General features: G+C 41.0%; 1 protein-coding gene across 2 annotated transcripts in view; it reads right to left on the reverse strand.

Annotated features, from left to right (window-relative positions):
• Positions 1–22,671, reverse strand: part of TP53BP2 (tumor protein p53 binding protein 2) — a 48,350-nt gene that overhangs the window by 18,808 nt on the left and 6,871 nt on the right. For both annotated transcript variants that reach the window (XM_065632365.1, XM_065632364.1), the window contains exons 2-5: positions 8,611–8,758; positions 4,147–4,260; positions 2,265–2,344; positions 1,190–1,291 (exon numbers count right to left, since the gene is read on the reverse strand). In XM_065632365.1, the coding sequence (XP_065488437.1) occupies positions 1,190–1,291; positions 2,265–2,344; positions 4,147–4,260; positions 8,611–8,758 (444 nt within the window). The remainder of the gene's footprint in view (positions 1–1,189; positions 1,292–2,264; positions 2,345–4,146; positions 4,261–8,610; positions 8,759–22,671) is intronic.

A 22,671-nucleotide genomic window follows, 5' to 3' on the forward strand; every position in this document is an offset into this window, starting at 1 on the left:
TGAAACAGCCAGAGGTTATGAAAGTTTAGGCTTCTCTTCTGTATGAAACACTGATCTCTGTTGGAACCAAGAAGGGGGCAACATTCTACCATAGCAAGTTAATCTGGGCAGAATAGGTATTGACTGTGCTGCTCAAGTTCAAGTGAAAACTCTGCTCACTTGCCTGATTTCTTACATTTATATTTGCATATTCTTCACACCACTTCTTACTATAAAACAGAAATGAAGTTTTATTGGCTATTTTGACAGGCCACTTTTGCAGGTGCTTCAGAACCATTAGAAAGCCCTAGTTTGAAACAGTCCAAAGATACGCTTACTGAAAGCCAAGGGAACCAAACAAGATGCTAAACATGAGGGGGACAGAGCTCAGCTATTTTGAAAGGAGAGCGAAACAGGGCTTCTGATAGAGGAAGAGGAGCAGGACAAGAGCCCCAGAGCAGCCTTCTTCCCTTGTAACGTGCATCTGAAACGCACGGAAACTCATCCACCCAGACATCCGAGCGTTCTTCAGGATGGGACCGCATTTAACAATTCTGTGTCAAAAGCAGCATTTTCTGTTATATTTTCAGATGTAGTGTGTACCAACACCACCTAAGTCAAATATGAAATCCACACCACCATTCTGCAGATGCATTCAGAGTATTTTTTCCCCTAAACTACTCAGGAGCACCTTTTGTACTTTCATTAGCTTTTCAATTATCATTCAGCAAGCATTTTATAAATCACTCTCCTAGTTACTTCTACCACATACATGTTATCTTCTCCAGACAGCTGCCCCAGCTAACCAGGCACATTGAACTCTATCAGGAGAAAGCAAGATATCATTACAGGACAGCATTATATCCAGAGACAAAAGTGTTTTTCAGTGATCAAACCTGTGAATGGCTGGTCACCACACGGAACACAAATAGGACTGGCAGAGCCACCAGAATAAATGATAACATATTCATTTTATATGCTCTATCCTTTTAATTAGCTATACATTCACTTCCATCACTGGCATTATTTTAATGTTTTACTACTGGATATTTGTATAGGTTGACTTTCACTGTTAAAAAAGAGGAAGCCAAAGAAAGGGCTTATCTGTTTATAAGAGATGAAAAACCTCCAAATCCCCAGCCCTTCCTCCACCTTATGTGACTCTTACTACCTTTGATCCTGGTTGTAAACAACCTCATTCCAAACTCACCTTATTAGCCAGCATTTGCTGTTGAGCCTCAATTTGTTGCTGCTGGCGTGATGCCATCTCCTGAAGTTCAGCCAGTGTCATATCCATCCTCGGAGCAGTGACCTGTTCAAGAAAATCCAGAGCATGCTAAGTCCAGAATTTTTAATTTGGCTAGCACACAACTCAATAGAGCTGCTGCAGAAAGTATGATAAATTTACTTAAAAGAAAAACACCACCACAACTGAGTACCCAATAAATTAGAAAGAAATGGCATATTTCAATGGTAAAAGTATAAATAGTTGTAAGCTCATACACATGCATAGCTCAATCCAGCAACACACATAAGCTGACATCTCTTGAAACATTAATATTTCTAGCAAAATCCCAGAAGCATTTTAAAAGAGGCGTTCCTGAGCCCTTTATAATTAAGCTCAGCATGAATCAGCTTTGACTGACTGAGCCCAGAATGTTCAGCACATGGCAGGATGGATCTGTGGTTGTAGGTGTATCACTGCAATTCAAAGCACTTCAGCTTAAGTTGAAGAAAATGGAAAGTTTAAATATAGTGCTGGAAAAAAAAATCCCCCCCACCTTCAAAGATAGGACTATTATTACATTAGTTATCTATTCACATTTTTCCTGAATCTAGATTCAATCTTGTATCTGTAATTATATCTTCTGGAGCATGAATAACTGACAGACAATGGATTCAATGCCAAAATGCTAACCGGTCTCAACTTGAAATCTGGAACTAAGGGACCTCTGACACAAAACTGAATGTGAAAATAATCAATGAACTGAAGGAAGAAAAATGAGCAAAACTTTCCAGTGGGAGTAGAGAAGGGAAAGCATGCTGAATTTACTGCTCTGAGATCACCCGTACAAACACAGATATGGCAGCCAATGGATCTCAGAGAGATCTTAAAAACTGAAAGCAAGAGTGATAACTGTTAGAGGCCTCATGTCTATTTTAGAGCGGTCATTAGCAATCTCTCCAAAACAGTCTCTTTGTTTCCGGGATTGGATTTACACCAATGTCTCAAAGGAAGGGCAGCCTCCATTTTCACTATACTGGCCATCACATCAAGCACTTACTCCGTTCTCTATTCTTCGATCACCAGGCACTTTCACACCATTTCTTTTTAAGGCTGGATCTTGAGACCTCTGTCCAGTCCCTAGATAGAAATACAGGAATAATCAAAGATGGTAAGGTATTTTAGGATTTTTCTTCTCCCTTCAGATGCAGCATTCAATACAAAAGGAGAAAGAGTACAATCATTTGGGTTTAGAATCTGCACACCTGCTCTTCCCATGTGCTTACTGCTAAGATAAACTTAACTGATGAGACAAGACATTTTACGAAGAGGTTGCTCTTGAATGCCAACATTTATTTTCTAAAAAATAGGACTGTTTTAAAAACAGACTAACCAAAAAAGCTTAACCAATAGTATGCTATTCCAATATTTCTCCCATGGTCCACAAGCAGTTGGCCCCTAGTAAGTCTGCATTACAGATGCAGAGTCACAAAAATGTGTTGCCCTCTGCAAATGACACAAATAACTGGTTAATTCACAAAGAGGCATTTGGACCGGAGTCTTTAAACCAGCATTTAGATGTTCTGGTGTGCCTTTGTCAACTGCCTCTCAGAGAACAATAGTTAAGTTAGGTTAGTTGCCGAGCATGAAAGAAGCACTATTTAATCTACAGCTGATTATTTGCACATAACAGTTTAAAAACAGAATTTTTTTTCTTCCTGGTAGTCATTGTGACAATAAACATGCTACTTAAGTAGAATCCTACTTTGAGGTTTCCATCAAATTACGTACAAACGGTGTTCAGATGCCAAATACCAAGCTCACTCATTTCCCTGTAGGACATAAATGTACTACAGGATGAAGCTATGTCTGTTATCTTCTCGCCCATTTGATACCTATTTCAAGAGCATGTTCCTGCAAGACTAACTGCACAGCTCCTAACCATTCATTTGCTCCTCCTTAAACATATTGATTAGCAATGCTGTGGCCCCTATAACAATAATCCTTATACTACAAGCACCCTGGATTTGAAAAATTACATCCTGACAATTAAACTACTCTGTAAGATCCTTAGTAGATACAGTTGGCACAGCTTTAACTGTTCGTGTACTCGTTCCATCATCGTTACACATTTCAAACATCAAGATGCGCTTAGCCATTTTAAAATATACTGGATACAATGCCACTTAAAACAAATGCAGCAAATCCAATATTAAGGAAGATTACCAAACATGAAAACAGAAAAGAGGGAGGAAGAAGAATCCAGTAAATGATTTAAAAGTAGAAGTCTAGAGGATTCTAAAGAGATTAATATGGGATGTACAAAAAAACCCTGAAAAGCAAAAAAGTAATTTTCTTTATAGGTTTCACATTTAGATGTAGAATGCACTGATACCACATTCGCAAAGAACTTGACTAGGTAGTTCATTTAATGCTATTACTGAAACTAATACAAATGTGTAGACTGTGGAGAATCAAAGAACTCTATTTTTTACCACGTATGCCAAGTTTACCACCCTGGTAAAGTATTATCCAGGTGAAACATCCTAATCCCAAATAATATGTTACAGTACTGGAAAACAGTTTGGTTACTAGATTTAAAAGAAGATATTATCATAGATCTTTAGATATTTAGCTGTGTCTAATATATTTAACCCAGGATGCACTTGGATACTTTGGTGATGATCAGCTCTAGAAAACCTGCAAAAGTTTTTATTTGGTTTTAACATCCCCAGATCTGGAAAGGGAAGATGAAGTACTTACTAAAATGAACAAGTTTTCTGTTACAAGCATTCTCTATCCATAAGAGAAGAACAGTCAGACCAAAAAGGGCTGCAACACCATACCGACTACGAACATTAAAAAAATAACATACACAAGGTGTTAACCTTGAGGAAGGAAATGAAACTTAGACAAATGAACAAGCTGAGATCAACACCTACCTGCTTCCCGGCAGGGAGAGCGTTCATGCCGAAGAAAGAAACGAACCTCACTTCTCTGCATCCCAAAGCGCTGCAAAATATCCAGCATCCGTTCATTATCGGCTATGGGACGTTCTGAAAAGATAAAAAGCCAGTTGACCATTACATCTCTATGTAGCTTGGGCACATACCAAAACAAAAATCTGTCCATCATCTTTGAACACGTGTTCTTACTCAGGTGCAGCATGTGCACCTAACCCTTGCCTTCACTCAAGGCATTTCTGCTTTTCCCTTTGGAAAGCACTGCACCACTCCTTGCTTCCGAAAATAAACCAACACCTCTGAAAACCAGATACAGCCCTTTCAAAGTCTGCCCCTGAAGGCAGAAGCTGATGCACCGTCACAGCCCAAGGGGAAGCAAACAGCCAATTTAGAGCTTTTGGCTCTAGTGCCTTTGCTTTGCGTTTGCAAATGATCTCACCCAACTCACCACCGCAGGAAACATGCTGCCATACCTTCTGCTCCGCTTCCGTGGTACCTGGAACTTCTCTCTCAGTCATTCCCACCCCTTCCTCAAGGGTTCCTCTGCCCCGATTCCTACAGGGACTCATTTACTTCCTATTCTAATGAGAATTAAGATGCAAAGATAAGCTCTCAAAGGGGAATTCTTCTCATACTGCTTCCCTAGGACTGGGATTGCAGGCCCTGTGTTCAAGGTCAGGCAGAAGCTCTCAATACCCCGAAGAGGCTCCTCAGGCAGCACCCAACAGGTCTGATCCTCAGCAAGCCACCATAGCTCCTGGCACTTCAAGTGTTCTCCTACAGCTCCTGTCAGCCATACATCCAGCTCACTCTCTCAGACAGCTCATTTGACAAAGCTCAGATGACAAGCGCTCCAAAAGCCACACTTCTGATAAACCTGGAAAAGCCAACTATTTTGGATTCATGGCTCAAAGGAAAGAAAGATGAGACAGTGAAAGGTGACTTAAATTAGAACTCGCTATTCTTTTCAGACACTTAGGACAAAGTTTCTTAAAAAGTCACATGCACAAGGTCCACTTAGGTTCTTTTCCTGCTCTTGTTCCTAAGTTCAGAATTCAGTCACATCTCTAATTTTTAAGCCTCACTCATTGCATTTTGATATTGCAAAAATCCAGTGGGAGTCTATATTTTCTGCCTTCATTTACCAGTACTCCTCCCTTTCTGTATTACTGTTCTTCCAAGTTTTACACACTTCATAGCTGAGCATTCACAGAGAAGATATAGTTAGAATTACTCATTGGCCTCTAAATCTTACATAAAAGCAATTGCTTTTGTTATTCTAGACATTTTACCATGCATTTTTATGCCTATTTTAAAAGGAATGGCAAACATGTGGTCAACATATTATAGCAGTCAACTTTATGTAGTCAGGATATTGTCATAGTATCTTACGACAACATGCAGGACCCATGATCAGGTTAGATCCATCTGTGCTGGGTACCAGACAAACAGAATATATTGTTCCTGGCCTGAGAAACAAGACAAGCAGACAAAGACTGAAATTAAATACCTCCACTTTTGCACCACTGTTGTTTTTCCTTACTTTTGTTGAATGTTTCCTTTCATTACCTAAGCAAGGGGAGAGGGATGGGGGGGGGGGGGGGGGGAAGAAATCATAAAGCAGTTCATTCATATTCAATGCAGAGTCTTTCAAAGTCAAAGTTGGTGCTTAGTATAAATGTTTTCAGTTTCATAAGTAGAGGAGCTTCTAACATATGTTTACAGCATGTGAAAAGCTCTTTTCTACATAAGTGTTTCTTTAAATGAAAAAGCTGCAGCTGTGCTCAAGCAATCTAGGAAGGAAAATTTCTGGAGTCACTGTCAAAAGAGATTAGCTTTACAGAATAAGCAAGTAGGTCACTGTTACAGAAAAAGCAGTCTCTTGGCGGTTACTTGTCTAGACAGCTAAAAAAGCTCTTCATCTGCTAAACCTTAATTTAAGAAAAAAAAAAAAAAGGCAAAAACAAAACAAACCAACAGTGCCCCTGTCAGATTTCTATCTTAAAGAATATACAGCAGGCTTATGAGAGATTTCTAGCAGCTCGGCAATACTTCAACTGAAACTCTATAATCAAGGGAGATGCCCTTTACACAAGGATTCTGTCAATATCACTCAGTGACTTCAAAGGAAGGTCAAAAAGATTTTCAAATACCAAACAAAACTACATTTGGAAAGCTCAAGAAGAACAGACTTTTTTTTTTTTTTTAAATTCCTGGCCTCATACAGAAGAAAAAAATATATATACATGCACACACCTTTTGTCTGCTTTCCACTGTGGCCAAGGTAGGCACCTCACAGAATTCTGGTAATAGGAAGATCAAGAAAGTTTGCCCTGATATTCATCACATTTCAAGCAAAACTGGGAAGACAGGGAGAACAGTAAACTTGCTCCCTTCAGGGAGCAGAGTGCCTCAAGCACATTTGCAGCAATCCTTCAAAGTACACTTAAAAAGGTCTGACAATAGAAGCTAAAATTCCTGAGCAAGCGTCAGAAAGAGACAAGGGATCTAAAAAGGATCTCAGTAATTGAAGTCTGAGAAGTCATTCTCCAACATAAATCTTTTGTTTCTACCCCAGAAGGTTAGCTGCCCTGCACCATGTTTGTTTTAAAATTAAGTTTAATTTGTTCAGTGTGAAATGCAAACAAAATAGAAGTCACAGCACATCTTGGCAAAACAAGATAGCAAACTTTACTGACATCTAAAATAAGATTATGTAAAAGCTAGAAGTATTTCCCTCTCCTGCTGCTGCCTGCCCTGCATGAAAAATATCCAAGATACCCATGAAAACATATCTTGCAAATGTTTGCTACTAGATGTTATACAGATGCTTGAGAAAGGATATGTTTTACCTGAAACAACATGTACTTCATCCAGTACTCAAGTCTTTTAATGCTACATGATTTGAGACTACTGCATTTTTTTGTTACCAAGTACAATTTAAAACTGTACAGTTTCACACACACACACCAGTGTTTGTATACAGAAATAAATAATTAGTAAATATAACTGGATCACTGAAGGGAACGAGTATAGTTTTGTTTCTAAAACAATTGTCAAGGTTTTCACTGTATAAATGATGATACTTTTTTCGGCTTTATGACAATAGTTGCACAAGAAAAATTTAGATATCTCTTCTCATGGTATCACATGACATGTTTGCAAAGACTAATCTCACAAAAAATTATCTGCCTCACTTTGCTTCTGTATCCAGATTATTTTCTCACATCTCCTTGAGTATGAGAGAGGATGACAAGTTGATTTTACATATAAACCTCCATGTATTATGCAGTCCCACTCACCCAGAAGCTCATTTTTCATTTTTTTAAACTTAAAAATATCAGAAACACTACATCTCTGTCAGAAGGGGCTAAAAATCAGGAGACAACTCAGGCATTGCTTGCTATTAAACAAATATTCAGCCAACCAAAGACTTCTTGGAACAGGTCTGAGCCTGAACCAACAGCAGAGGATGACAGGAACATCAGCCTTTGTTATCCAATTATTTTATAATTTTGTTGAAGCATCCCAAAAAAAGTTGGATCAAATATCATTCTTTTTCATTACTTAAAATCCTATCCATGATTTATCTATTTTACACCCCTGGATGGCTACCAGTATCTAACGAGTACCATGGAGGCAGGAGATAGTCAAAGAGTCCTTTTCCATTTAAGCCATGAAAAGTTACTCACACTTTAGCTTTTGATTTGTTTGTTGACTTGTTCTCCAGTTCTAGTGGAACATTGCAAGCCAGGGAGACTATCGGTGAGAAAATAGAAGAAGAAAAAAAGCCACAACCAACCACATATACAAAACCCCCTTCCATGGGTTTAAAAGGATGGGGACAGTCAAAAGTTTCTCTATCCTCCTTTACACCCACCACACACCTTTAGAGCACATCACATTGGGTAATTCCTACTACTTCTAGTAACACTCCTTCCCTTCCAAACTCAGTTAATACAATTGAGAACAATGAAGGTGTCATCAGAAAAAAGGAAGTTTTCCTTTGCCACTGCAAGTGAAAACAGCGCTGGGGGTTAAAAAAGAAAAGAAAAAAAAAATATTCTGACTGGGCCACAGAACTACTGAGATTTACTACTTCTAAAACCCCCCAGAGGCCACTGGGATCCCACCGTGGGGAGAAGGAGGAAGAGAAAAACTTCCCCCACCCTTGAGAGACTCATTTGAGTCAGAGAAGGGCTGCACATAAAACAAGAACATCAATGTGCTCGATTCCCCTTCTTTTGCTTTTAACTCTTTTTTTGCCAGCGTGAGCCTTTCTGTAGATGCATTATCATACAGCAGGTCTGATGAAGAGATTAACAGAACTGTAAGGCAGAAACCCTCTGGGACAGGACCGTAGTTGTCAGGTCTCGGTGTGCCACCTTATTAGAAGCAGCGAATGCCGAAGTAATTCACCAAGTGCAGAGCTACCTAACCCACCTGAGCCACACCACACTTCGGCCAGGTGGCACTCTGTCTCGCCAGGCTCCTTGCACAGCTCCACCACATCTCTGCAGGTTGTTTCGGGGGTCACTGGCACCTCCGTGAAGTGCTGCTCATTGTTACTCAGGTACACTGTCAGAAACATCTGGAAAAGACAAAGGCAACAGCGCATGGTTACTTTCTTAACACAAAGCCAGACTGCACATAGGAGTCACAATAATCTCATTAAATGCATTATTTTCAACATAATAGTATCATTCATTAACTACTGTGCACACCAAATTTCAAAACAAAACCAAATTGTTCTACAATACAAGTGACACTTCTAGAGACACTACAGAAGTAATTATCTGCCTGACTACATTTCATTGCTGGAGGATTGTTTCGTTTAAAATCTGGACCTACTGCTCCTTCTTTCTCTCAAGGTGATATGTCTGGTCTCCTCCCACCATACTACACATAACTGCTGCACCCATTTGATGCAGCAGGAGAAACAGTCATCTAGAGTTCACAAATACTTTTAATAGTGAAAAACAATGGCAGTTACATCTGAAACAAAAAACAAACAAACAAAAAAAACCCCACACCACACACAAAAAAAACCCCACCCAAACAAAACACACCACCACCAGAGCTTACTCAGAGCTTACTAGCTAGGCAGTGAAGTGGAAACCTAATTGCATTCCCACAACGCATTTCATCAGAAGGTTTCTTAGAAAAGCAAGTCGACTTGCAACATCCTTAATCTCAGTTCGAATACAAGGTCCCCCCCAAACGCCATTCACAGGAAAGTAAGGATATTTTACTTGGCTTCCTCTTCACAGCTCTAGAGGGATCCTTCATCTTTGGCTATTACTCTGTACGAACACACTACACAGCTAGATGTTATTCTTGGTCATGCCTTTCCTGCCACAACTAGAAAACAAGCATTTTAAAAATTAGTTGCCTTATTTGACATGTGATAAAAAATATTGATGACTACTGCCTCTGAACACCACCTTTCTGTATGTTATTAAACTTCTATTGAAGTTTAACTGCTGCTAGCCAAAAATTAATGTCAGTTCTCTCCTAACACCTATTCTCAACTTCAGTATCAACTGGCTGCTAGTCGCATGACTTCCAGCAACACAAAAATCAGTCAAATGTCTCCAGAAAGTAATTACTCTACTAAGCATTTCAAGCAATAGAAATCTTATCAACAGGCTACACAATTCAGTCTTTTTCATACAACTGGAAAAGCTGTTCTGCAGGAAGACACAAAGCCTTGCCTGTCCTCATTTTTAGAGGGTAAAAGGGGTATACATCCTTATGAACAACACTTCAAAGGTCCAAAAAAAGTCCAAAACAAACAAGGCAAGAGAGGTATAAATATCTTTCTAAATTTAAAGAAAGGAGGAGAAAAACCCAACCAACCAGACGAAGAAAAAAAACAACACAACAACAAAAAACCCCAAACCACACACCAACACATTACCGCAAACATTACTTCTGTAGGTTTGTGTGAATACTCTGGAATGAGTATTTTTGATGCCACTGCAGTAAAATTCAGCCCCATCTTCTTCACAGTTTTAGGAACTGCTACTTGGGGATCCTCCCGGAATACAACCACACACAGGCACATCCCTTTGCAGGGTTTTTTTTGAGTGCCAAGGTCCCCTCTACCCACTATAAGAGAGGTTAACTTTATTCTTTCAAAAACTTCTATTAAAACACTCCACACTCAGCATGTCTTATTATACAGAGTATAAGTATTCATCCCACTTGCGACAGTATAAATACTTGCAAATAGTATTTTGGGCCCTGGAACTGCACTAGATTCAGCACCAAGAGCATGCAGAGTTTCTGATCTCTGGTTTTGCCCAGCTCCTCAAGATGACAGTTTCTGATGTATTCCTAAAGACCTTCTACAAATATTGCCAGTGTGGAAAAAAGTGCTGAAAGAGACTGCCTTTAATCCTTAGGAAAACGTTCAGATCCCCCAACCATTTCTTGTCACAGTTCACAGCACAGCGCACTGAAGTACTGACCTAAATTAAGAGACAAAGCTTTCCAAGCAGGAACTCTGATACTCAGCTTTAATCTTTTGCCCTTGAATGTGCTGTCCTTCAGATGTGGTGTTTTCTAGAGGAGGTCAACAATAAGGGATGCCATGTGCGAACAGGTGAGGATACCTCTTAATCACAAGAATTGGGACAGAAAAGTATAAAATGAGATGATCCCAAATAGCTTTACAGCAGGGTTATACAGGTACATAAAACATATCAACACTTCACAGTTAATGCTGTACAACCTCGTATTCAGAACACCACCAAATCACACAGGCTGTGTATCTGCAGTAACATTTGTTAGTTTTAAAACGAGCTCACAGATGGGAATTAAGAGAAAATTATAAAAAACATCGCATTATAAACAAAGCAGACCTAATCTGACCCTGGCAGGGCTTTTCACCCTTCAGTGTGCCTGTTTATATCCAGTTGTTAATCCTTAGGATTTACCAATACAGACAACTACACAGGCAGGATCATGAGTTGCCATTTCCATCCACAATGCTCAGGATAATTACTAATACACTAAGCCAAGAGCACGCAAACCTGGTGTGTGGGGGTCATTCCTGAGACTTTGTAGTGTCTGCATTACCTCTATCCCATGTATTCTAGGGACTGGAGAGGAATTAAAAAAAAAAAAAAAAAAAGGCAACTAAACTCTGCAAATTCCCCCAAGACACACCTCAAAAAGTCTAAAGTGACTAAAAGGCTATAAAGTTGACATGACCTTCACAGATACCTCATCCCACTTCCCTTTAGCTCCAGGGACAATGCTGAGATGATTCAGAAGTCTTCTAAGCAGTTGTGTCCCTCTTCTCCCAACCAAACTGCAGTCACTTTTATCACCTTGAAGGGCAGAGGCAAGGAGCCAGCCCTGCCTGCACAGCTGCCTGCACATCTGTGAGGTCTCCTGGGGTAGCCCAGGGCAAGCACTGGCCAGAGGGCATCCATCACAGAGATGTCTCTCTCCCAGGAAAGGGCTGCAAAAGGTAAAGCTGGTGTGTGAACCAAAAGCCTGCTATGGCTTCTTGGCGCTGCTCATAACGCTTGGTGGCTGCTGTGGCTTCAACCACCTCGCACTGGGATGCCAAGAAATCATCCTTCCCCTGGGAGCGTTTCAAATGCAACATTTATTAACCACCTTACCAGCTAGTTTATATTGCTGTTTGATCACTATGCAGCAGCAAGAGACAAAGGAAACCAGAATACTCTTGTGGCATCTTGTTCAGAAGTTTGAATCCTGTAGATTGTATCAAGCTGGAGCACAAAGCTGTCTTTTGCTCCTCCCTGAAGTTAAGAGAGGTATACAAGGTGTTTCAAAAAGATGGGCCCAGTTTCAAAGCAGTATATTTCACAATGGCAACATGTTACAAATACACAAAAATTTACAAACGGTTTAATGAGTTGTCAAGTTTTAGTAATCTTTTAGTAATCCTAATGCCCCATCCTTTCAAGTGGTGAGAGTTTCGTCGGTGGTTGCAGAGATACAGTGATTTCAAATTGAGTCCATCTTCTTGAAACACTCTGTATATAGGCATGCATGAATTGAGACAGAAGGAAAAAAGAAAAAACAACATGCAAAAAAATTCAGCTTCAAGCATAATGAAAGACTTGATAAAAAAAGAGGAAGACAAATCTCAGTCAGATGTAACACTTCTTTTAAATACAGCATCCAGGCAAATACTGAAATATCCCACAATCCCACATAGCCTTGGACCGGTCTTTTTTTCCTCTCCTAGAGATTTAAAGATTGAGATTTAGGAATGCCCAGCATACAGGCTGAGCACTTTTAATCAGGAGTTCAGTCCCTAAGCTCTGAAGATTTTCCCCTCATTCCCCACCTCACCCCCAAGATGTACTCACTGTTTATAAGTACCAAAGGCTTTAAAATGTAAAAGCGTTCCAGTACTGTGGCACACTTGCAAGAAACCAGGGATGCACTACGTACCTTCTGAAACAGCTGCTTTTAAAAAAATCACCTCACAGATTTCAGCTGACTCTGCTACACCTTCAAAAAGAAAAGTTTGCAGTTACGGAGCCACCACAAATGAGGCAGTTCGATCGGATGCACCAAGGACACAGAAGGGATGACCAAGGACACATGAGCTAAAGCAAGAGAGAGTTTTTGCAAAGAATGACTGCGACCTATGACTCAAACTACTCAATGGCAGAGTACAGAACATAAAGGACTTCATGTCTCAAAAAAGCCTGCCACTTAAGACACAAATCTAAGAAAATCCAACTTGGTAGGAATTCCAGCTTCGAGTACTCTCAGCATGAAATATATCATTTTGTTCCAACCCATATTACTTATGCATCACCTCCAACTCCAGCCACTAAGTCTGGATTGTAACACGCCTAGGAAGAAAATGTAGAAAGAAAAGCAACCAAACAGGACAGAATAAGGCATCAATTAAAACAAGTCACACACCACTTTATAATCCTCCATCTCTCTTCTGCACGTCAATCCCAAATAGCCTTACATCTTCCTGCAAATCTGACCCACTTGTTGCTAAGCTCATCAGGGTCACTTCATATAATTGCACCAATATTAAATACAACATATTATAATAATGGTCTCATAATAACACGTCTCAACAGCTGCAGAGATGTTTTCGACTGAAAGTGAAACATTTAGGAATCGCCAGCTCTACGAAAGCGCTAGGCTATGACCGCACTACATTTTGGGTCCTGCTTTGCTGGTTTTTAAAAAAAAAAAAAAGAAAAAAACCAACAACAAAAACAAACAAACCAACCTCCAAAACCACACAACACACACAAACACCTCTCAAATCTGTTCGGAATACAAACTTGAGTAAACACATACCTCACAATTCACATACTTCCAGTGAGGTATAGTTTCATATCAAAGACCTCATATCAATCTTCTCCTTAGACCAGATGATGTCAATTATTGATTAAAAGGAGGAAAACATGGAATTGCAATTGACTTTTTGGTTTTGATGATGTTTCTGTAAGGATCAGACTTCTCTTACTCCTTACTTATTACAGAACTGGTATCACACATCTCAGGTATTAAGAGGCTGTTAAATTTGACATTTTCAAATTAAAATATAATAATATTCAATTATTCAGGATGCAAATATTCAAGGAAAAACTATTATGGTGCATGATGCAAATTAAAATACAACGACTTCGTTAATTACTGAAACTACCCGAGTGTAACAGATGAATATACTTTTTTCCCCTCCCTACAGTTTCTAGTGAAAAAACTAATCTAGATAATAAATTTTCCACAACAGACAACAATCTTCCAGGGCAAAACTCAGCCCCTTATAAGATGATTATAATCAAGTACATATTTTTAAAATAAATAAATAAACCAAACCACAGAAAAAATACACACACCTTAACCCTGGCTTGCACCAGTTGCTGAATTCCTAACTTTATGTAGTCTTCCTGCACAGCATGTAACATACAACACAAACTGTGGCGCTGATTCAATGAGTATTTTTCATCTTCAAAGTATTGTATGACCAGGAAGTCATGACACAAGCAAGCAGTTTCATACTTTACAAGCAGGGAAACTGAGGCACACAAGAAAGCAATGATATAGACAAGAATATTATTTGGTAGCCAAACAAGAACACTGCCTCTGGAAATTGTGATTCATTCCATTACCTTGCATTAGAGCTAATAATATAATTCTGTACCACATTCCATATACTCTGCATTTTAGACCGAAACCTAATACCATTGAACCACACAATAAAAGTGTTGGGGGTTTTTATATTTCCATAAGACAGCTAAGTAATGGTCTTAGCTTGCATCACAAATTTTCTTAGCCCTCATTTTTAAGGAGGCATTAAAAGTCGCTCTTAAGGTGGACAATGCAATGCTGTGCAGTAATGTTGTCTAGTGTTATCCGAGTTACAGCTATAATATTACCCAGCAAATTGTTCAATATAGGCAATATATCTTCCTACAACATGGAGAGCACCTACACCTGATGTGCTCCAAAAAGGAGCTCGTAACATGCCCTACAATGACTTTTCTACACAGTGTGGTTACACAGCAATATACATCAATACAGATTTCACAAATATGCCAAATAGCTTTTTTAAACACCATGTGGGATGGAAAAGAACTACAACAATATAATTTACATCCTGAAATAAAATATCTTTTTAGAAGTTAATTTTAGTTAGCTGAAAAACTAGCAACTAGAATTTTTAGAACAGATTAACTATCAGATTTCAAGTAGAGGTGACAGAAATGAGAAATAACTGCTTCCACCCACAGACCCAACACCCACAGTTTTAACCACAAGTGAGTCTTCCCTGATAAATCTAAAACCCCTCCAAAGAAAGAGTTTTAAATGGACATTTTGCATCTTACCTAGTGGGAACATTGACGCTGCAGAGTCTTCCCTGATAAATCTAAAACCCCTCCAAAGAAAGAGTTTTAAATGGACATTTTGCATCTTACCTAGTGGGAACATTGACGCTGCACCTTCCCAGATAGTCATGAAGAAATCAGCTGCTAAAACAGATATTTTTGCTGACTTGATGCAACTTTCTAAATAACAGAAGACAGCCTGCACAACAGCACATTTTCCTGTTCTGTTAAGCAGCATTCTGAACTGGTGCCCAGTTACAGCTCTTAATTTAATCCAAAGTATACCACAATAATAAAGTAATTCAGGGATTCTTTCACATCAGGTTCCTCAGAACCTGAAAACAGTCCTTCAGTAGGCAACATCCTCACTTATTGTAGCTGACTGAGGATTAAGGTAAGAAAAGATTAAGGTAAGCAAAAGATTATAACAGACTTACTAGAAGATATGCCCACAGGATGATTGCTATCCCTGATCCTTTTTATATTCAGCTGCTCAATGAAGCCAGGTTCAACAGAAACGCAGAGTAAAGTTTAATATTTGCCTATAGCCACACCCAAATGCACGAAGTTCGGTTCTGGCTGTCTCACCCGCCACACACACTGCTCCGTTTCTATTGTACTGGCTTTTGGCCATAAATATGAGAAAGGAAGTTATGATGCAAGGTAGGTGGAGTGCAGTAGGAAGCACTGTGGGATTGTTCAGATTATTCCCAGTCTATATAAAGCACAGCCCTTTTCCCTTTCAATTGTATCACAGGAGAAAACAAGACTGAGCCTTTACTCTCAAAGGCATGTTAGTTTCTGCTTGTATAGATTATTTTAAAGATAAATTTATTATGCATTTGTGTTTTATCTTTGGTAAAAATGTCAGTTTTTTCTAGGACTTAAAATACAATGTACATCTATGTGCGTTTCTGCAGAGATGCGGAAAAAGAGCTGGAAACAGCAATGAGGAAACTTTCCCCTTCCTTTTTTTCTCTCTCTAATCGTTTATGTAGAGAGAACAGAATGAAAGCCATCTGCTTTTGGTATATACTAGTTAAACTGGGCAAACGCTACAGCCCAAACGCCACATTATGTCTCACTATCAGGCACACATCTGAATCATCACTAGCGGAATCCGAAAAGCTGCAAGGAAAACAGGCCGAGTTCTGGCCAAAGCATTGTTACCACCTGAAATTCATGGATGCATGTTTGCAACCCTCCTGCTTCACAGAGTGCAGCCTCAAAGACAGAACTCAGTGCTTCAGTTCAGACTTACAAATGTGGAAGATGCGATTACAGTCCTCCTGCCAAACCCTATAGAAAATCATCGCCTTCGTTTAGCCAGCTTGATTTTGTGAAATCTGTCAGGCATAGCTCAGAACTGGCAAATACAGGATTCCTAACCTACATTCTCCCCCCACCCCTTTCAGTAGAGTATTACACAAAGGCATTAAGAAGAGAGCTTTCCAAACAAAGGACTTTTATTTTGAACCCAAGTTACATTTTCTGACTTGATGTTTTTCTTCAGTCATTCTCAAACACAAGAAGAGAGGAAAAGTCCTCCCATAAGCCAGACATCAGACAGGTCCATGCAAATGAAGCTCACTATTTTGGATGAACACTAAGCACAGGAGCAAAACACTCCACACTCCTTGGTTGAGCTCCCACATACCACTGAAAGCAAGAATGTCTCAAATCAAGTGTGGCTTTTGAAGCCACTTGTACTTTTGCACTGTGGGTACCTATTGTAACATCAGCATTAAGTAGAATCACAGAATAATTTGGGTTGGAAGAGGCCTTCAAAGGTCACCTAGTCCATCCCCCAATGTTCTAAAAGATACAGGCCAGTTTGTTTGTTTTTTAAGATATACAAACTAAATCGTTTTCAGTAACGTATGCAGAAAACCACAGCCTTTTACCGAGCACCCACATTTGCCAACACATCGTGTACAGCTCATTCTGCTCAGACCTGAATCCACACTTGGACTTGCACCACTGTGGTTAAACAACTGCAAGAATTAAGGGTAAACAAACCCTGACTACCACACAGCAGCGTGTTCATAGATTGCCTCCCATTGCCATCTGAGAAGTTCCTCTCCTTCACACATTTCTGCCTCCCTTCTCAAGTAATCGTTCTCTTTCTCCCCAAATCCTTCCTTGTGGATCCTTAGAGCCACTGCTTCTTCACTGTTGGACACTTCCACCAAAACCTGCTGCAAGCTGACTGGCAGAAAAGCAAGCCTACACACGGTGTTCAGACTTGTACTGTTGGTGTCCTACTTGGAGCTTGCTCCTCCTCCTCCTGGAGTCAGCAAAGGAGAATTGGGTCTTGGGAGGCTTGCCCCTTTAGGCAGACTCTGCCTCATCTTCTGCCTTCAGCGCAGAGTTATAAATACTTGGTACACAAGGAGAAAGCATTTCGTATTACTTTCAGGCAGATAAAAAAATTCTTACAATAGGTACTATGCTCAACACAACATATCCACAGGGGTTTACAACAGTTGCTCCTCCTCCCGTTCTTCAGTATCGCAACACACATTGCACCTAACAAGAGCCTAAAGTCAAGGCTACATCCAAGCAGAATGAGCAATGTTATGAACTCAACCTTAAATCTGAATCATCTCCATTTTCTGTACTTGCATCAAACCCAGAGGTAGTCTCTGTACTAAAAAAAAAAAAAAAAAAAAAAAACAAAAAAACAAAAACAAAAACAAAAACTACTAAAGGAAAATAAAAAAGAAACTAAACTGCTCTTGCTGCTCTAGAGCTTTACATCCCCCCACTGGGAATAAGTGTTACTGTTCTCTCAGCTTCCTAGACAGCTAGAGGCCAATAAAAAGCCACACCAAGTGCTGCCTGTCAGGACACTTAAGAATTACACCTCTCAAAATAGTGCCTTAAGATGCATGTATACTCTTACAATGAAAAGAAAGCCCAGTATTTTTCCTGGCAATCAAAAAAGATTTTGTACAAGCCAGGTCCCTTCATAGAGAAAAGCAACATTACACCTGCACCATGGATGAAAGTGTATTTAACACAACCCACGCCTCAACAAAACAGGCTATCACGGTAAATTGGCACCTACACCACCCACATCACACCACCCACTGCCTAAGACACCAACTCTCTACTGGGTTTAAAAATACTCATTTTCTGCTTTTCCAGCCAGCATATAATAATCTCGCCAATAAAAAGACCATCGACATTCATAGCAGGAAACACTTGACCTCAGCCCACCAGAACATGAAAGTTAAATCCACATTTATCATGCAACAAGTACCTGACTCGTGCACCAAGCAAATGTGTTACCTTCTACTTACTGGCAACAGGAGTCTGTGCTCCTGGAAGCTCCCATGCAGGAGGCAGAGTATTGAAGTAGAAAAGAGGATTTTTTTTTTTTTCCTGAGTCAATGTCTACTCAAGAATAAGAGAGCAGCAGCTTTGTGATTTAATAGCAACACAAAACAATCATGTAGCAAGTCACAAATAAAGAAGAGTAGAACACTGGTTTACTCCAACCCCAGCAAATTCATAGAGCTCAGTGCCAAACACTTTCAAAAACACTACTCCTTCCATCACATTAGTCACTCCTGCAGGAAAATAGCTGCCAAAATCCATGTTCTACCTCCATGAAGCAGATCTATGACAAATCAAAATGCTCATGAGATGCACAGGTAGGTCAGAGGACACACCATTTCTGGCATCTGAAACAATGACACGTGTTTAACCACACGGGTAATTCCAGTGTGGGCAAAGTCACAGGTTACACTGTTTGGGCTGTTTTGTGATACAGCATGACCAGTCTGGTATCCTAAAGCACGTTACAACAATGTAAAATTCAGGGGCAATTTAGCACACCACAGGCTGACATCTCCTTTACACTGCACCCCCAGAACATGCTGTTCAGCCACGTACCTTCAGGACAAACAAAAAAGAAAGAAACCCAAAACAGGAATTTCAGACCACACAGCACAAGTCTGTGTATTTTACTGCTTTCAAGGTCAGCTCCCGCCTCCTATGTACTTGCCCCCAAGAAGCAGAGGCTTCCTGCTATATGAGCTGCTCAGTCTCACCAGGGTAAATATACATTTGTGTTAGTTCAACTTAATCCTCGCAGTGAACGAGAATACCCAAATAGAGTGGAGAAATTCCCCTCTCATTACCATCTCTCAAGACAACATGGAGGTTAGGGAGAGCATAAGGTAAGATCTGACTGCTACAGCTCAGCTGACCTAAATGGTGAGCTGACAAAGCCAAGCCATGCTCTTCTCAAATCCCACCCCCACCTTATGTCTGATTATGCAGCCACATGGCATATCCCTTCAACCACATAAGCCTTTTTGTCTTTAGTGTAGGTAGCATTTCCTCCCAACCATCACCCAACTCCTTACTATATGCACAGGGAAGCTATAAAACACACATGGCTTTGGGTGGGGATGGAAACCAAAGGAACAAGACCATCCATTTCAGCAGCATCCTACTATTAAATTAATTAGATATAATGTCACACCATACCTTTACGGTAGGGTAGCCCTTCCCAATTCACCACTGTTTCTGGGTGGGAACGCACTCCTGTTGCGATAGAAGTGTACCCTGAAGAACAACCCTCATTATAGATTCATGGAATAGTGTGGGTTGGAAGGGTCATCTGGTCCAACCCCCCTGCAATGAGCAGGGACATCTTCAACCAGATCAGGTTGCTCAGAGCCCCGTCCAGCCTGGCCTGCAATGTCTCCAGGGATGAGGCATCTACCAGCTCCCTGGGCAACCAGGGCCAGGGTTTCACCACCCTCATTGTAAAGAATTTCTGTCTTGTATCTAGCCTGAATCTCCCATCTTTCAGTTCAAAACCATTACCCCTTGTCCTATCATAACAGGCCCTGCTAAAAAGTCTGTCCCCATCTTTCTTACAGGCTCCTTTCAAGCACTGAAAGGCCACAATAAGGTCTCCCCGGAGCCTTCTCTTCTCCAGGCTGAACAACCCCAGCTCTCTCAGCCAGTCCTCACAGCAGAGCTGTTCCAGCCCTCTGATCACTTTTGTGGCCTCCTCTGGCCCCTCTCCAACAGGTCCATGTCTTTTGTGTATCAAGGGCTCCAGAGCTGGATACAGAACTCCACGTGGGGTCTCACCTGAGCAGAGAGACAGAATCACCTCCCTCGACCTGCCAGCCACACTGCTTTTGATGCAGCCCAAGATACGATCAGCCTTCTGGGCTGTCAGTGGACCCAAATGACTGCCACCAAGTGCTTGTCAGATCCAGATCCAGGTGACTGCCAGTACACCAAGAACAAGCAGACTGTGCACGGCAGCACAGGCAACCAACACATCCACCAGCAATGCCAAAGACAATCGGCACAAAATGCCTACGCTTGGTGATCACATCTATTTGACAACAGCTGAAGTTATTACGCAAACGCATGAAGGGCTTTTGTCCTACCACTCTGGGCTGCAAACACACAGTAAGTCTTTAGTAACTGTGCAGATACCCAAGAATATTATACTACCTCTAGTTGGCACAGAAGACACATTAAGCTTTTGCACCAAAACAGATGGATTTTTTTGTTATTTTGCAAGTTAAAAGGGACCAGCAATGCTATTCCAACACTGGAAGCAATGGATGGTCAGATGGTACAAGTCAATCACATTATAATGGGATAGGTACAACTTACCCAGTACAGCAGAAGAGAAAAAGAAACCTTGCCCTGCCAGTCAGCCCATTAGCCCACCAAGCACCCCGCTTGATCGAACCTTTGCTCCTGTAACGTGGAGCTCTACGTGCTTTAACTTTCATCAGCAAACATTCAGCTACTAGAACAGAAGCTGCAGAAGGGCGGCAGATTGTACAGTTATCGCTGTCTGACAGGTTTTATTTAAGCACCGCTCACTCCCCAGAGCTCTCTCTAGACAATACCAGGTTCTGTGCAGACACTCCAGTCGAGAAGGCAAGGAAGGGAGAGCTGTTCAGGAGAGCAAGGCAGCAGGTGTGCTCAGTGGCTCTCCACACGGTCACCAGCAAAGTCACAACAGTGATCTTCACAGATGGCCTCATGTGAAACGGTGGTCACCAAGGCAATGTCACAGCTATTTTAAATGAATTAAACAGAGTTAAATCAAATGAACATTTATATTATGCTGGGCTCCTCAACAGATTTCTTCTGCCCCAAGAACTCCAGAAATTGTTCCTCTCAGCCTATTACTATTTGGTCACTCATTCTGCTACCCTGGAGGTAGAAAACTTTTTCTCTAACCCAACCCCACTAACTGCTATTTGCAAGAGAAGCACCCTAAATAACAATGTTTTTGTGCAACACTGAGAAACCACACTGCAGAAAGGCCTCCTGGGCAAGACCTGTGTACAACAGCACAGGAATAATGATGCAGAGAAAAGAAACATCCAGTGTTGTTTCCATAGCTTTCCCACACAAACCCTTCCTTGTAGTAAAACTTGTTCTCAAAAGGCTGGAAGGCACAGCATGGCTTTGGGGCATCACGATAAGTATGCAATGCTCTTCAGAAACATGGCTCATACACGACCCATGGCAGAGTCACTTTGTCATTTTTGGTATTTCACAAGAGAGCTTCATGGCATTCTCCAAGGAGGTCTGGAGTATTTTGCATGGCCCCCACACACCCTGCCTTTCACGACGCCGTGACACCTCCCTCCCTCTTTCACAGCCAGAAATCAGTCACATTCCCTGCCATGTCATCTTTTCCTGAGCACTTCATTATGTTGAAACACACACAGTCTTAATGCAGTTATGATCAAAGAACCTCAAAGAAATTCTGGGAATCTCATCCTTTAGAGGGTCTTGCTGGCCCTGGGATTCCCAAAGACAGCAGGAATGGGTTTCGCTTTCCTGGAGAAACCAGGGCAAGAGCCATCAATCACTGCTCTGCATGGCCGAGATATTGATCTGGGTGAGGTTCTGCATTCAGGGCAGCATATCACTTATGTAGGATGAAAAAAGGTGCTTGCACACACTTTAAAAAAAAAAAAGTACATCAGACAATCCACCGCTCTCAAGCAGCAAGGAAATTGCCACGAAGTTATAACTGTGCACAGGTATGACAGAAATACCTGAATAAGAACCCCAGCTACAGGGAGTAAGAGCCTTCCTGCACATTTCTGTGTGATTTGCTAGCCCAGCCAGTTTGCACGACTTCAACTTTGCCTGGCAAAACTAAGGGATAGGGAGGTGAGACCCCTGTGTGGCTTGCTGAAGAGGCTTGTGGCTACCGAAACCCAAGACGGGGACAGTCATCCTGCAGAAGGCCGAGCCTGCACACCCTGAGACTGCAAGAGGGATACTCCACAGCAGCGCTTACATGTGGTCTTCCAGCTCCTTACTGGCACACTGCAAGGCTGCAGCGTGTTCACAGACCCGCAGGCTTCTGCTCCACTGGAAACCAGAGCACACGGGTGGTTTGGTGCAGCATAGAGCTCAAACAGGGTAACAATATCAGTATTAAAAAAGAAGCCACTGAAGAAGATCTAAAAAAACATGGATTTTCCTCTTTTAAAGGACAGAAGGAAACTGTCAGTAAGAAAAGTACACAATTCCAGAGACTCTTCTTTAGCTTTCAATTTAAAGAAACAAAGGGATTTAACACTATCGCAACAGAGAAAACTAGTAATCTAAGCTTAGCTCTAAATTGCTCCTTAAGCAG

Source organism: Caloenas nicobarica, chromosome 3 (assembly GCF_036013445.1).
Source record: "Caloenas nicobarica isolate bCalNic1 chromosome 3, bCalNic1.hap1, whole genome shotgun sequence".
Classification (NCBI taxonomy): domain Eukaryota; kingdom Metazoa; phylum Chordata; class Aves; order Columbiformes; family Columbidae; genus Caloenas; species Caloenas nicobarica.